Source organism: Stegodyphus dumicola, chromosome 12 (assembly GCF_044657685.1).
Source record: "Stegodyphus dumicola isolate Sdum_Otavi_A_Nest chromosome 12, ASM4465768v1".
NCBI classification, from domain to species: Eukaryota; Metazoa; Arthropoda; class Arachnida; order Araneae; family Eresidae; genus Stegodyphus; species Stegodyphus dumicola.
This window is the reverse complement of record NC_140779.1, coordinates 43,244,368-43,260,235: the sequence shown is the minus strand read 5'-3', so window position 1 is coordinate 43,260,235 and position 15,868 is coordinate 43,244,368. Positions and strand designations below refer to the sequence as shown.

The 15,868-nt window shown below is 30.9% G+C and overlaps 1 protein-coding gene across 1 annotated transcript in view; it reads right to left on the bottom strand.

Moving 5' to 3' along the window:
* The window catches only part of LOC118184263 (very long chain fatty acid elongase AAEL008004-like), a 75,186-nt gene that overhangs the window by 36,670 nt on the left and 22,648 nt on the right, over positions 1-15,868 (bottom strand). Inside the window, exon 3 of the mRNA XM_035353916.2 lies at positions 2,999-3,189. Coding sequence (XP_035209807.1) covers positions 2,999-3,189 — 191 coding nt within the window. The remainder of the gene's footprint in view (positions 1-2,998; positions 3,190-15,868) is intronic.

Sequence of the window (15,868 nt, the reverse complement as noted above, 5' to 3'; positions counted from 1 at the left end):
GATATTATTTTTACTGTTTTATCAATCACTCTGTTAATTGCTCATATATTGCACTGTGCTCATTTATTTTTCACGTTGTGGATGCCTTTTGTAACCACCTATCCATAACTCTGTAAATACGTAACCGAAATTGTTCTTCTCACCCGCAATGCACCCTTCTTCCATCACTGCACTATCGTCTCGTCCATAATTTGTTTGTACTGCCTCCAGTACCCCTCTTGAGCACAATATGTACCAAAGTGTGTTATGTTGACCAAGTTATTTTCGTCAGCGGGGCTATCTGGCCGATATGCAAACTGCCCCAGTGGGATCGGCTGCCTCGCTGTCGGTAGAAGGAAAAACGAAAGTGAAAGAACGGTAGAATTATCTTTTGTTTACCCAATAATGAAGCTGTTTCATGTTCCTTATTTGCAAATCGTGTCTTGGTTTGTACCAAGTTAAAATAGGCGCATCCTCGAAATAACTAATTAACATATTTCTCTCGTTTCTATTTTATGCAAATTTAAAGTATTTTAAAGTTCTGCAGTATCCACTAATTTATTTAACTAACTTGGTCCCTATTAAGGCTGTCAGATGACTTATTGTCTCCTCTAGAACAACTACGAATTCTGAAGAAGGTTTAAGCAAACTTTTACTTAAAACTTTGAACTTAGCAAATGCACGACTATGCTTACAGAATAATCTTTACAGCTTACTAAATTCTACTAAAAGAAAATGTAAGCTAAGGCCGGCGATTCACAAGTACAAAATTAATCCTATCAAACGTTGGTTCAACCTAATCTAATTTGTGGAAACAACTTCGTTAGCAAAAGGCTAACGCCGATCTAAAGTAACTCACAGAGATTTGGCAAGGAAATAGCATAATGGTGAGCGCCGCTGCCAAAGCTGGTCTAAAATTCAAAAACTCTATTCTTATATACACGAATCAAATTTATATCCTGGTAGAGGCTGAGGAAATGTAGAAGTGATAGCACAACTCAGATAACGAGATAATAGGTTTAACTAACGGAAAAGTTCAAAACAGTAACTAGCGGAAAACTTCAAAACGTTCATGCAAATATATTTATTAATTAACGTGAAAGAATTGATTTTATCTGCAAATAAATCATGCAAGACGACATGTTTGATTATTATGCAAATTCAGTGTATATTGAACGTCTATAAATTATCAAAAAGAACTTGGTACTGTATCTAAATACCTGTAATTATTTAACTCGAAATATTTTACTAATAATAAATTTATTTTTTAATTTCGGCTAATTTGAAGTTTAAGACGTTTGTTGTAAGCGTGAAATGTTAATAACTTTTAATTAAAATTATTAATGCTCGCCTATGCAAAATTTCACTTCATGGCCAAGACGAAATTTCATCACACGTAACATGCAAACAACAATATACAGGGTGGTTCTAATTAAAGTTTGACAAATAGTAATAAAAGGAAAACTACTCGACCAAATGTTATCAAACTTTGTAATCATGTAAAGGAGGTCATGGGAATTTATTTCCCGCGGAAAAGAAAAGTTTAAAAAACTCATCACCGGGGGTGGAAAAAGACGCTCTCTGCAATTTTGTTAAACAAAATAAGGGTCGGAATCTAACTTAACCTTTTTGTTACACGGGTTTAACATGTTGTATACCCTTAAGAAACATTGACCTAAACAGAATTGCTATTTAAAGGCGTTAAAGCTGATAAAAGTCGAGTGCGCCATACGTGTAACGGAGAAATTCGTCCATGAAAACCACAAATTAGCGATTAGAAAACATGAGATAGCAAATCACTCGCAAAAGTGTGCGCATTCCGGAAATCGTTTTCTTACAGATTGCTAATATGTGATTTTTGAAGTCTGAAATTCAGCCCTATGACATGAAGATATCGGTTTAATACGTTTTTAATCGTTTCTAAAACGAAACTGTTTGTGGGCTGAGGCAAAACCTTAATGGTTTGTAATTGGCTTACGGCAGGAAGAAGCAAATGATTTATATAAATAATCTAAATAATCTGGCGTAATTGAAAGATGCGACACACCGACATGTCCGTAACATTTCTCGTGATATGCTAAGAGCTGCTGTTGAGAATGCAATAATACGATTTAACTTGCTTGCTGAAAATGGTGGACGCCACATTGAATATGCTTTTGCAACACGTATCAGAAACGATCAAGCATATTTTAAACCCATGTCTTATTTCTTTTAATAATATTGCATATAGCTCTATTTTGTCCCTGGTCGTGAATTTTTTAAATCCCCCGCTTGGAAAATAAATTCCCCCAACCTCCTTTACACGATTACCAAGTTTGATAGCCATTTGGTGCAGTAGTTTCCCTTTTAGTGGAAGTTTAATTATAACCACCCTGTACTTTATGAAATTCATTTGTGACATTATTAAAACACGGATGTTATAAGACAGTTCTTATACATTTGTTTTCTGCATTTAAAAGAAAAATTCAAATAGTTTTCATGGCAGCTGTTTTATCTCGTCTCACAAAGATAGCTGCGTGTTTTTTATTCAAATTGAGAAATGACTCTAATTTTGAAGTCATTTCCTCATGTAATAAAATTCTTAAATTATATTTGATACTAAACAAAAATTACATATATGCAATATTTTAAACCAACTTTTAGAAGATCAGCATCATAAACACGCTGCTTTATCAAATATGCAAATTTTTTATCCGATGAGAATAAAAAGACCAGAATAAAATTCTGAGTCTTTTCCTAGCCCGCTTATGACATGAAGTTAAAAAAAAGTAGATAATAATAAGTAATAATAATGAGCTTTTTTATTATCCTACTTATAGCACAGGAATCATTACGTTAATAACTTTAATATCATTCGCTTACTCTTTTCTCATTACCTGGAAATTTGTTTCGAAATTTTCTATCCGAATTTTTTTATCTTAGCGAAAAGAAATGTGATAAAAATTAATTGGATTCGTTTAGTATATGCAGTGGTTTTTTAAATTATATCTTCTAGCATTATATACTTTTTATTACTTACATAAATAAAAAAGAACGCTGACAATGCAACCAACAAAACATTGTATAGAATGATGAGTTTTTCAATCTTAAAAGGTTGCCTGTTCTTCATCCATTGGGGTCCTAAGACTTTCACAAAATACACATATGAAAAGATGATGGATAGCATGGGAAAAGGAGTGCCCAGGAGAGGCCAATTGACTGTCCTAGGATCTGGTGAATAAAAAGATTATTAAGAAGATAGAATTAGATTTAATTTCCGGAAAAATAACAAATTAAAATTATTTTCAAGCAAAGAAATGAAAAAATATATATAAATGTTCAAGATGTTAACAAATAAATAAATACAATTTATTCTTTTACTTCATTCCTTGAGACATTATATAAAGAAAGGTACATTATAAATGGTAAATTTTCAGTGCTACACAATTCCATACTCATACACAACCCCCCCCCCCAAAAAAAAAAAAAAAAAAAACTTACAGAAGCGTAATAAGTTTTCAAACTTTTTAAGGTGCATTAATTTGTAAACTATGTTTACTATTTTAAGCTCAAAGTTCGGACTCATTTAAAAAAAAGCATCCTAAAATTTGCAATTCAGAACTGTCAGACTCATCTCAACTGGACTAGAAGAGAAGCACGCTAATGTGACAACCAAAATCGTAAAAACAACCTTGTATTTAGCGTAAGTATATTGAAATACTCAATCAGTTTCGAGGGCAGCTAAAGGTCCCTCCTCATCAGGAGAAAGAAATATCTAGAAAGAAGAAAAATAAAGGGAAAGGAGTCTCAGAAACACGTGGTCCTTATCAGCACTTCACGTGGTTGAAACCGGATGTTTTTAATCAGAGTTACACTGGCCGCCTACTTTTACTGAGCCTGGCTATCTGATCAAACATGTAACACAAAGGACAAGAAAATTAGCGAAGTTAAAAATAGGGTGCGAGGGGCAACTGCACCTTCACGCTCAGAATCTGAACTTCGAATAATGGAAAGCAACCACTGAATGGATTTTTTATACCCTCTGGTAGTACCAAACGCGAGGAGGTAACACCATCTATCGGCAAAAATAGTAACTGAATTAACATAGTACAATTTTAAAGGCATTAGGAAGGACTGGATTGGACTTAAAATCATTAAATAAACATGCTAAATCTTTGTGAATATGAAAAGCCACAAGAAAATCCAATTCACCTATGGAAGAAGCCTTTTGGATAATTTTTGCAGACCCAAAGTCAAAATTATGGTTAAATGTCCAACTATGATGCGCTATTGAAGACTTGTTAATTTAGCCTTTTCTGACATAAGATTCATGTTCCTTGATACGAAACTTCAACGCTCTTTTTGTTTGGCCAATATATCTTAAACCACACTGACACGATATACTATAATTTCCCCATGAATTCCAGACAGAAACGCAATCTTTTAGAATCGAAGGGTGAATTTTATTAATAGGAGAGAAACCGACTTGAAAATTGAATTTCTGGAGAATCCGTGCAATTTTATGGCTGACAGAAGGATAAAATGGAAGCACGACAAGGTCATTAATATTATTTCTAACAGTGGAATGTCTTCTTTGATGGAAATCTGAAAATTTTTTAACGGCTTTATCAATAATCACGGGAGAAAATCCACGGTCAATTGCAACTGATCTCAAATAATTAAGTTGATTGGTAAGCAAAGAATCAGAGGAACAAAGTTTAAGCGCGCGGAATACATAATAGTAAAAAGAAGCCACTTTTTGCTTAACAGGGTGGCATGACTTGGCATGGGGTGGTAAACAAACAGCAAAGGGTTTACGATACACAGTAGAGCTCATCTCAACTGTTCTGAGTATTCTCGAACAGTTGAAGAATTGTTAAACGAATTGCAGTTGTTTAAGTTTTCCTAAAATGAAAATAAAAACTTTCTAATTAGTTCCATGAAATAATCGTCATGTCTAACATATGTTTTATAACTGTAACCAAGCATGGATGATAGGACTGAGCACGACATCAACGCAAGCAAACGTTTCTTCAAGTTGTAAAATGTGAAAGACGCTTCATTGGATTAGATGGAACATCATTTAAGAGTCGAGAGCGTGATTCTTATGACATATAAGGACGTTATAACAAACTTTCTAGAGAAACGAATTTCTCGCAGCAATAGTTTGAAAGAGAGGAATCTAGCCGAATTTTTGCCAAAGGAACCATATATTTTTACATTTGAAATTTAGCGGAATAATAAATTAAGTCAATTTCTGCACCTTCAATGTCTTTTTGCGAGTGGGGAAAAAGTAAACAATCAGTTTTATGCACCGTAAAATCTGTCTTCTTGTCAGCTGGCCGAATTGCTTGTTTTTCTGTAGAAACTCTGATTGGAATTGTAAAAATGTTTTTTTTTAAATTGTTTTAACTGCATTCGGTGTTTATATTTTTCTACGTTTTTCAGTTTTTAATAAAGATATTTCGTGGTTTTATGTATTTTTGCCTTGCTGCGAAATGAGAACTGAATTAACTGAATGAGAAATATAAAAAATGCGTATAATTTGGTATTCCGTACAAGGATATCATGTGGTGTACACATCAATTATTTTCCTTCTAAACTATTTTTAATATTTAATTTGCTATTCTTTGAAAATGTTGTAAATCTTTTGTATGAATTTTCTCAGCATGAACGGATTGTTAATTTAATTTCTGGAGAAGATTGCAATTAACATCTTACGGAATGTTTTAAATATGCGGTTATTTTCTCTGCTAGATAATTTGGTAACTAAAACTTGCTGCTTTTTTCAAAGAAACTTTACTCAACCAACACTGTTACATAAATTTTAAAAAAGCATTTTCTTAGGGAAATATTGATTGATGAGGCTTTAGATAATTCTTTCACATTTTCTTCTGAAATATTATTTTAGGTATTATATATTGGTGTAATGCAATGTTTTACAGCATTATTCACAAGTCGTCTGTAGAATCATTAAACATTAAAATCAGAGTACTAGAATTTGCTCATGATATATTTCAAGTTTGATGCTATGGAATCTAAAGAGAATGAAATCCGTGTCCTTTTCCAATTTTTGCATTTATCTAGGAAAATATTTAAAAATAAAATGGCTGCCTAATTTTATTCTAAGAACAATTTTATCGCATGCAATTAAGATCTACCGTGTACTGTGTTCGTTTAAAATTATTATGGTATTTAATTCGATTAGTCGTGATCAGAAATGCTTCTTAATATTAGCTAGTTCAAATTTTGCTGAAATTAAAATGGCTGCATAATTATATTCTAAGAACAACTTTATCCCATGCAATTAAGATCTACAGTGTATTGTGTCAGTTTAAAATTATTATAATATTTAATTCGACTGACTAGTCGTGATCAGAAATGCTTCTTAACGTTAAACAGTTTGAATTTTAACCTCTGTGGGATAGTATACCTTCACTTTTTCTTTCTTCCTTCAAGCATATAAAGAGTTAATTCAGAAGTTGAAAGAATTTCGTGAACGCTACGAAGCTATTTGAACTAAATAAAAATAACATCTTCCTGCGACATATAGAAGAGACATTCCAACAACGGCTTCTTGTAGTCGTGGTTGATTAATTTTAATTCTAATAGCGTAAAACACATAATGTTTAAAAGATAAGTTCATTTGAGGTCAGTTAGTAGGATGTTCATTCTGATTTCGCTTTGTATTTTCTTTTTGCCTTTTTATTTTCCAAACATTTTCCTCATTCGCACTTGAGGAAGATTCTGGTTGGCCTTCAGCGCCATGGTATTACACATTTAACTCACTTTACACGATTTCTTGCAGTTAATTTATTTTTAACAAAAATTAAAATGCTCGTGAGTTAGAAAGTTTCCACAATGACTAAAATGTTGCGCTGCTGCAGAAGGCATGTCAAACTGCAAGGGAAAGCATACAAGAATCATTAAAATATTTCCTTAGATACGATTAGATTTGCTCACACAGCTTTGATTTGTATAATGGGAAGTAATTTGAGGAGTCTGTAGTACGAAGTGAAACAGAAAAATAAGTAAAAATTTTACAAATATGTTTTTATTGTAGCGTCATTGTGTTATTTTAAAGCAGGGAAGGTGAAAAACGAGCAATGCATTCGCCGGGACTCGAATCCTGGAATTCTCGAATACGCGCTGAGTGTGCTTACCTCTTAATTTTACACCAAGAAGGCATGTTGGAACGAGGAAGAAAATACCTTATATTATTAGTTCTTGGACTTTAAACCTCATCATGTTACATTAGAAACTACTGAGTACGTGAAGACACTGGGCCGTTTAACATGGCATCTGAATGCTATCAAATGCCATGCGTGCTCAAAAGTTGAGCATATGTATTCGGTAGAAATTATTCAATGATTTAATAATAATAAGAAGAAAACAGAAGAGCATATGAAAGAGACTGCTCTAAGATAATCAGTGGTTGTAAGTAATAAAAAAATATACAAAACAAAAATACAGTATATGTATAGATATATCAGCGACGTCATCTTCGTTAAATATAATTAAACTGGAAAAATATATATCTTCTTGTGTGTTTAATAATTAAACACGGTACAAGGCACCTATCAAAACTTGACAGCTAGTTAATGTTGATTTATTTGATGAAAATCAGCAGAACTGAAAGAAAAGCGACAGTGTCCTTCCCAAAGAATTTTTGGCAACCCTTGCTGGCTTAATCAAAGGGTATTATGAGCCCCCAAAAGTATTAATAGGAACATTTTCAAACGATTTCAAAACGGTAAGAAATTAAACGCGGTTATATACCTCCAAATTATAAAGAAACAATTTTTAGCACATATCTGATGATAGATTTACTCCCAATAGGTGCGTAGCAATTCATGAAGACGAAATTTAAGCTGCTGTTGGTTTGCTTGTCTTATTATCGAATGTGGCACGAAGGTTATATATGTAAGTTTAGAGATACTGTCGCGGAGGGCTTTCTAATGGAAAAAGACACGTACTCACGCTACAAAAGAGGAAAACTTTGAAAACGTCCATGTATCCGGCCCGTTTGCCGAGATTCGAATCTAGTTGAACATCTAGTATCTCTCTCTCTGCTAAGCTCAATCCACTGTTGGATTAACGCAATACGAACATAGAAGCATTAAAAACATAGATTTTTCCCTTATAAAATTTCTGTTACTTAAATTTATTGAAAACACTGCCTATCCATAGATAAATTAACAAATAGTCACTTCCAAAACGGTTGGTATTTAGAACAACTCATTTACTAAATGTTAAAATTTGCATGAAAATATAATACAAAACGGTATCTGCGGATAAAATCATTTGAAAATTTAGACCTTTGAGTTCAGCTGTTCCAAATGAACGACAAATTCCCATATCATTATCTCGTTCTTCTAGAGTGATTTGTATTTCTAATCTAATTTAATCTAAATCACTCTCCTTTCCCACAATTAGTGGATAATTTCAAATGATTACATACTTCACAACATCTTATGAACTGTAGCAATGACCTTATCAAGAAGATACCTCGGGAACCCAGTTAAGGAAGGAATTAGAAATGCATGACACAGCCATTGAACCGTTACACCTTTAGGTCGTCACACATTTTCGGACTGCTTCCAAAAAAAGACTTTTCGTTTATTGAGCGTAACGGAAACAATTCTGTCACAACGATATATTTATTCTTTATTTTTATCTGCAGTATTTTCTATAATATATTTAAACAGATGCAAAACTTCTATTCAGAAATCTTCCTTTTTTTAATCTGGGTAGATTTAATAATATATCGACAAAATATGATCCAATTTAAATGTTAGATGATATTTTATATGAACGGTCATACGATTTAATAATTTTTTTAATTCTTGCTTTGTTTGAAATTAATTTACGAAACTAGTGCAACTGAAGTATCAGAATAGCTTGATTAACTATTTTTATTACGCAATTCCTAATGGTGAAACCACGTGTTTACTTTGTATCAGTTAATTTTATATATTAAAGTACGTAATGTAAGAATGAAGAATTTTTTTTTCAGTATTTAAGTTAAATCTTTTATGCAAGATTTCAATAATTCTGGTGTTTTTAAATGTTTAGAAACCAGGACTAGAAAACAACTGTTTTTCAAGGATTAAGGTAATTCTAGAAACTTAGTTTTATTATATTTATAGATTATTAAAATATACGTAAATATTTTGATCATTTATAAATTTTATATTGTAACAGACCTATTTAAGTGTAATTGAACTATTTTATTCACGCCATGAACTCATGAACTGTAACCGAACTATTTTATTTAAACGCCATCTCGTGGCGATATGAAAAAACGTCAGTCGACCTCCAGCCGCCATGATGATAGCTTACTATGTTATGTTATTCTCAATGTTTGATGTTCCATTTCGTTTATGTTTCATTTTATATATATTTCTTTTGTTTGTAACCGTTCCTGTGTGCTCTGTTAATAAATCCTTTTAAAGCTAGCCGGCATTAGTGTCTATTGAGGAACGGCTACATCACAATATTTAATAATCATAACTCTTGTCAAATAAAAATTTATCAATGTTAATTTTACATTTAATTATACGTAAGAAAAGTAAAATATAATTTATAGTATAAAGTAATAAGGAAAATGCCAAATGAGTTTGCTGTGAAAGATTACTTTTGTTATGTTTTCTGGATCATAATTATGTTCCTTATCCAAGTATAAATTTTTAAGAAATATAATTTTAAATTTGCGTTGGCATTACAAATAAAATATATTAAATCTCATTAAAATTAATCCTTTCAAACTGGAATTAAACTATTAGAAGTGTAAAATGTTTTTGCTCTATTTTTGATAATTAACTTGTTAACTGCTAAACTTGGATCATTAATAACCTTCCATACTTCAATATATGCAAGGAAGTTAACTGCTAACTAAAAAATGTTTGAGCGCGTACTTTGCGTGAGATTTTAAATAGGATTGTTATATATACATAATAATTATATAATCCCTTTGAAATGGGCATTTTAAAAATGAATTTTGTGTGTAAATTCAATATTAATGTTTGATATATTAATTATAATTTCTTAGAATATTGAACTTTGGGAACATCTGAATGGTTTATAAAATTATTAGTAGCTTAATTGTTTTCTTGTCTTCGCTTAAATTAACAGATAAGGCATTTTCCTTTCCTGCAGATAGCTGATTTATTATTATTATATATATATATATATTAAAGAAATTTTTTCAGTGGGGTAGAATAAACGCATATAAACAGCTCCAACATCCAACTGGAAAAGAAGAAACTCTCCAATGTCAAATTTAGGGAAAAAAAACCCTTAGATTATGGTAAAATTTGAATAAAAGTCTCCTGATTTCGAAGGCAAGTTTGCATAGATTCCTCTTCTTCAGAAACGAAAAATTTTTTATATTAGAATGCCCTAGAAATCCAAAGAATTTTATATTATATCAATATCACTCTATGGTTAAGAATGGTTTTTAAACTACTTCTAAATAATAGGAAATATTTTGTTTACAGGATGGATACTTAAAGAGCAATTGTAAATACATTCAATTAAATATTAAGAGAAAGCAATTTTTACACACTAGTACAGATGTCACATCATACGCATCTATTTCATATTTTTATTTTATTATTCAGTTATTTATTTTATTTTTTGCATTTTATTTGATGAAATTTGTTTTATATTGAAGATATAAGAAATATATGCCAATTTAAATTAGAATAAATGATAAAAATGCTTTAGTTTCAATAAAAAGACGTTCAAGATTTACTAATTTTTAAAGTGATCTTAAATTTAATTACTTGAATGGATATGTTCTTATTTGTGATAATAAATGAATAATAAATCAAAATTTGCTCTGAAGAATGCACAGCTATTGTAAGTTATCTTTCGTAATGCATGCTATGAATAAAGTGCATCATTTCCATCTATCTAATTATATTTTCAATAAGAGTAACAGCGTGATGTTAAATATTTTCTTTCTCAATCACAGATCAACAATTGAGCAAAAGAAATATTCCGTTACGTTTCTAATTTCTTATGTATTTATTACAGAGTTTTTATTACTTCCTTTATAATTTTACGCATTGATTCATGCGTTATTTTGTGAAAAATGTCTCAGTTTCTCCATTGAAATCGAATATAGGATGTCTGTCTCTGTGAAAAAGGTAAATATTATTAATTTAAAAATTATTAGGTCCTAAAACATTATTCTTTTTTATTAATTATTTCATATTTCTAGGTGAAAGTTATTTTTACTATCAGTTTATGCTTATCATTTTAAGTTCTTTTGACCAGTGACCGAGTGTTTAAGATCTCTAAACGCTGGTAGTTCGGCCCAGTTTCATATCCTAGCAAAATGTTTGGCTGCCGGGAGTTTCCGAAGTTATTCATGTTCCATACTTTATAACTTGATTTATTCTTAGAACTTTTAACAAGGCACAATGCATCTCTTAAAAAAAAGGAAGTTCCTCGAAAGTTAAACTGATCAATGAGGCATTACAAGTTTTACAATTCGTTTAACGACCGTTCATTATTCCTCTCAGCAAGAGATGGCAAGTTCATTACAATGTTTTGTAACAAGTTCTTCGACTGTCTAAAAGAACAGGAATTTACTGATACAGCCAACTCGGCTAATTTATATTTTACATTTCCCAGAAGCCTTTCCTTACCTACAGACCGATGAAACGCGGAACAAAAACCAGCAAAATAATAAGCCGCTAATAATAAAACATTTTTGGTCAGACTGATCCGGTTTCTTCGGCCGTGACCTGCGTAGGAATGTGGAGGAAGATGGGAACTACCGGGAGCTTAAAGAAAAGAGAAAGATAAAACAAAATCTAGTAATGTAGGAAATTGAACTTTTAGGTCGTTTATTCTCCATATGGTTTTGAAAATAGGGGATGCGACTGTCATAAACAAAACGGCTGTTCAGGTGACCGATTCTAATTCTATATGCAATATGTTTATGTGATCTACCGTTTTCTTCTTTGCATAGAAAATTACATTTCGGTCGTACACATTTAATAAATTTTTAACAATGTTTCCTAAAAATAATTTAATGCTATGTGAAATAGCATTACAAAATTCTGCAGCCTTTTGGCATATATATATTTTCCTTTTGGTTCCACTCGGCACTGCAGCTGCAGAAAGACGTAATTCACTAGTCTGCTAAGTTTCAAATGTAAATAAATATGGCTGCTGTGGTTAAAAAAGTTAGGCTTAGCTACACTTAACTTTTAAATTGTTGATATTTCTACAACTATTACATGCATATTAACTAAAGGCATAAAAACCTTAATCAGAAGATAAGCATAACATAATTCAATCATTTTTAGAGCAAAAACTTCGTAATTACCAACATATGGGAGTAAAAAAAAACTGAGCTCAGTGAACCGAGTAACAGAGTGGTTATATATATATTTATATACTTTTGGTGCGGCCGATTGCAATCGAAATAGGAGATGTACAGGTACATGTTATGGAAGTCTCATATACAAAATTTCAACGTTCTGAGGTAACTTGTATTTGAGTTATGTGAGATACATACATACGTACGACGTCATGAAAAAATATCTTCTGAATTCATTCTAAATCAGTTTTGTAAATCATTTGAGAAACAAGTGCCCTTTATTCCGTTCTTACGTACAGATATCAAGCAAAAATATGGTTAAATTGTATTCGATAGTGATAAAAATGGATATTTTCATTGAAATATGGTACTCGAAATTTTTCGTGATTCCAATATTTCTTTTACTTCGTACAAGGAAATACAAAGAAATTATATTATTGATGACTGCGAAAATTTTTGTCAATTTTTATTTTAGAGGTCAGTCATAATTTAAACTGTTAAATAAAAAATATTTTAAAAAACGCTTTTTAAGGAATAAGCTCTTATAAATTCATAAAATAATTAATTAACTAAAATGAGAAAAATAATTTCTTATCTAGTTTAATGGGAACATAATTTTATTAATAATTAAGCTAAATTTAAGCACTGTCGTATCTTCCTTTTGATTTACGTTGCATATATTCACTCGGACCAAAAGGTATGAAAGTTAAGAAAGCACGAAAGAAAATTTAAAAAGTCAGTCTGGTTAATCGTAACTCATGCTTGTAGAGTGAAAGCAAAGAATCGGCTCTTTGATGGAAGCCCGATGTGCTGACCGTGAAAAAACTAGCCCTTTTTTTTGGAAAGAATCCGTATTTGTCAAAGGTCGCAGGGATTCCCGTTTCCTGCTCGAGCTTATTAAATGCATTTATAGCGCTTTACTCAGAGAAAAACAGGTGTCTTGCTTGAAAAAAACTGCTCTTTGTAATTCTAATAATCCATGTGTGAGAGGTTATTTGCTAACCGTTATCATCGAGAAATAATCGAGGTTATTAGTTATATATCTCGTTTTAGTCGTAACTTATCGGTAGTGACAATAGCATTTTTTGTTGTGGTTTTTGTTGAATCTTAAATGTGTTTATGTGCAAGTTAATTGTTGTCAAGGCGAAAACTCGTTTCTAGCTCACGAGTCATTGAGTGAAGTAGGCAGGCACACTTTAAAAATACTTTACATAAAAGAGTTATGAGCATAAATAATACATGTGAAGTTAAAAGAACGAATTCGCATATTTGATCACTTTTAATCAATCAAAATAATGCCTCCATTTAGTGTCTTCTTTGTATAACACTTCTCATTAAACTAGAATTTTAAATAATTATAATGCTTTTATGATCATATTTATAAAGGCACTATAATTAAATTCATTGCGTATGTTTGATAATTTCATGATTTAACTAACAAGGAGGTCTTTAGAAAGAAAACGTTAAAGAACAAAGTTAGAGTAGTTATTTTTGAAGGAAACTATTCAAAAGTTATATGTTGTAGAATGGGTGCTATGATTGAGAACTTCTTAAAAGATACAAGCTCTCATTTGCGTTGCACACAGTAAAAGTACTTGCAATGTTTTGCAATGCAAAGTGCTTGCTTTAAGAATGCTTAGAATATAGTAGAACTCTAAAGTGTTAAAAAAAAAACAAAGATGCCGCATTTAAATGTTATGCAAATTATATTTTTTAACTATTCTCGTAAACGCCAAAATAATATATGCATCTGTAATATTTCTTTCATAAAGCATGATTATACAATTTTAAATTAAAGGCTTAGTCAAAATAATAGTTATTTTAACCAAGTTTCTAAATTGGAATTTTTAAAACCCTTTTTTTTCTAAATTGTAAATGATTTATTTTTCTCTTAAGTTAATTACAGAATTTCAAACCTTCAAGAAATTCTGGTGCAGCAGATAAAATGTATATCATTTCCAATGAAAACACGTATATCATTGCGTTTATCATTGTGTGTTATCATTGCGATATTAGAGTTTTAGTTATACATATAATAAAACGAAAGACCTCACGTATATAATTACTGAATGTCGGTGATTGTTCTTTTGAAAAATCACGCAGCTAGAATAGCGAGCTTTATTATCTCTAACTCTCATTTCACTGCCAGACTCAAATTTAAATATTCTTTCTCACTTGATGAAGCAGGTCCCGGTTCAGGCCTCATTCTAAGTTCCCAGATTTCCCTCCCACATTCCAAGGTCGATTTATATTTTGGGTCGGACTGTAAAGCTATGCCTTCGGCAAAATCTCTTACGAATTTTTTACTATGTGAAAATACATGCTAGCCTCGTTATTACGCCTTAGAATGTCATAAGCTTGGATCTCGCTCCCTTTCTCCCCCACAAATTATTAGCTCTGATTACTCATTGCATTCTTTGTAAAGCATATTACTGTTAGAATATAAAACACATTTTATAAATAAAAGCATAATATTGTGTCTATTTATTAAAGATTTAAGAATGTCAAAAAGCATATATTTTTAAAAACAACTTTATATTTTATTTGTGCAATTCAACATTCTTTCTCAGTATAAATCCTGTTGTATTTATTGATTTACTATTACATTAGAAAAGTTACATTAAGGTAATGAATTTGAAATAATATAAGCTATAAGTTTTGGAAATAATTGAATGGTCATCTGTGTATTTTTTTAATTCTGTTCATCTGTGTATTTTATTTTGTTTTTATAATTCTAACACGTCAACTTTTTTTCGGTTTACTCAATCTACAATTATTTTCATTAATATTACAGGCATTTAAATTTATATTTAGAATTCCAACTAAATTAGTTTTGAAGATAGAAAGGAAAATAAATCAGTTATAGAATAAAAGCCGAAAGAAAGACATTCGGTGACGTTAAAAGAAAGTTTATCAAGTATTTCAGCCAGACCTAACAATGTGAAAAGCATAAAACATTTCCTTCGATTACTTTCATTTACTGAATATAAATAAATAATTAATAATGTATAATAATTAAATAAATAATGTATAAATAAATAAATAATGTATAAATAAATATATAATGTATAAATAAATAATGTATAATAATATAGACATTAGAGTTGAAAAATGTTTTCGTAACTTTTCGAACACGAACCAAAATCAGAGTTGCTGTATTGTATCAGTTTTGAAATAATAAAATAAATTTTTCATTTGCTATATCTTGAAATATTGCCCAATTAACCTACATTCGGTAACGAGCAGAATGATGAAATTGAAATATGGCGAAATTTTATAACTTTTAGCAGCTTAATCCGCAACTTTAATTCATAAAAATAATTGCTATAAAATATCAAACTTTAGAGGATTCCTACCGATGTTTAAGTACTTTGTAATAAAATTCAGTAATATCTGCATCACTTCAGTAATATTAAGCATGTTAAACCATTAAAAGTCAGCTAGTCTGTTACCTGCATTATTATGTTTTCTTTGTTTTTACTTGAAAATACTCGTTAGTACTCCATTAACCCTTTGCGGCACAGTGTGTCCGGTCTGGACACACCTAAAGATTTCCTTCTGTACTCACAGAAA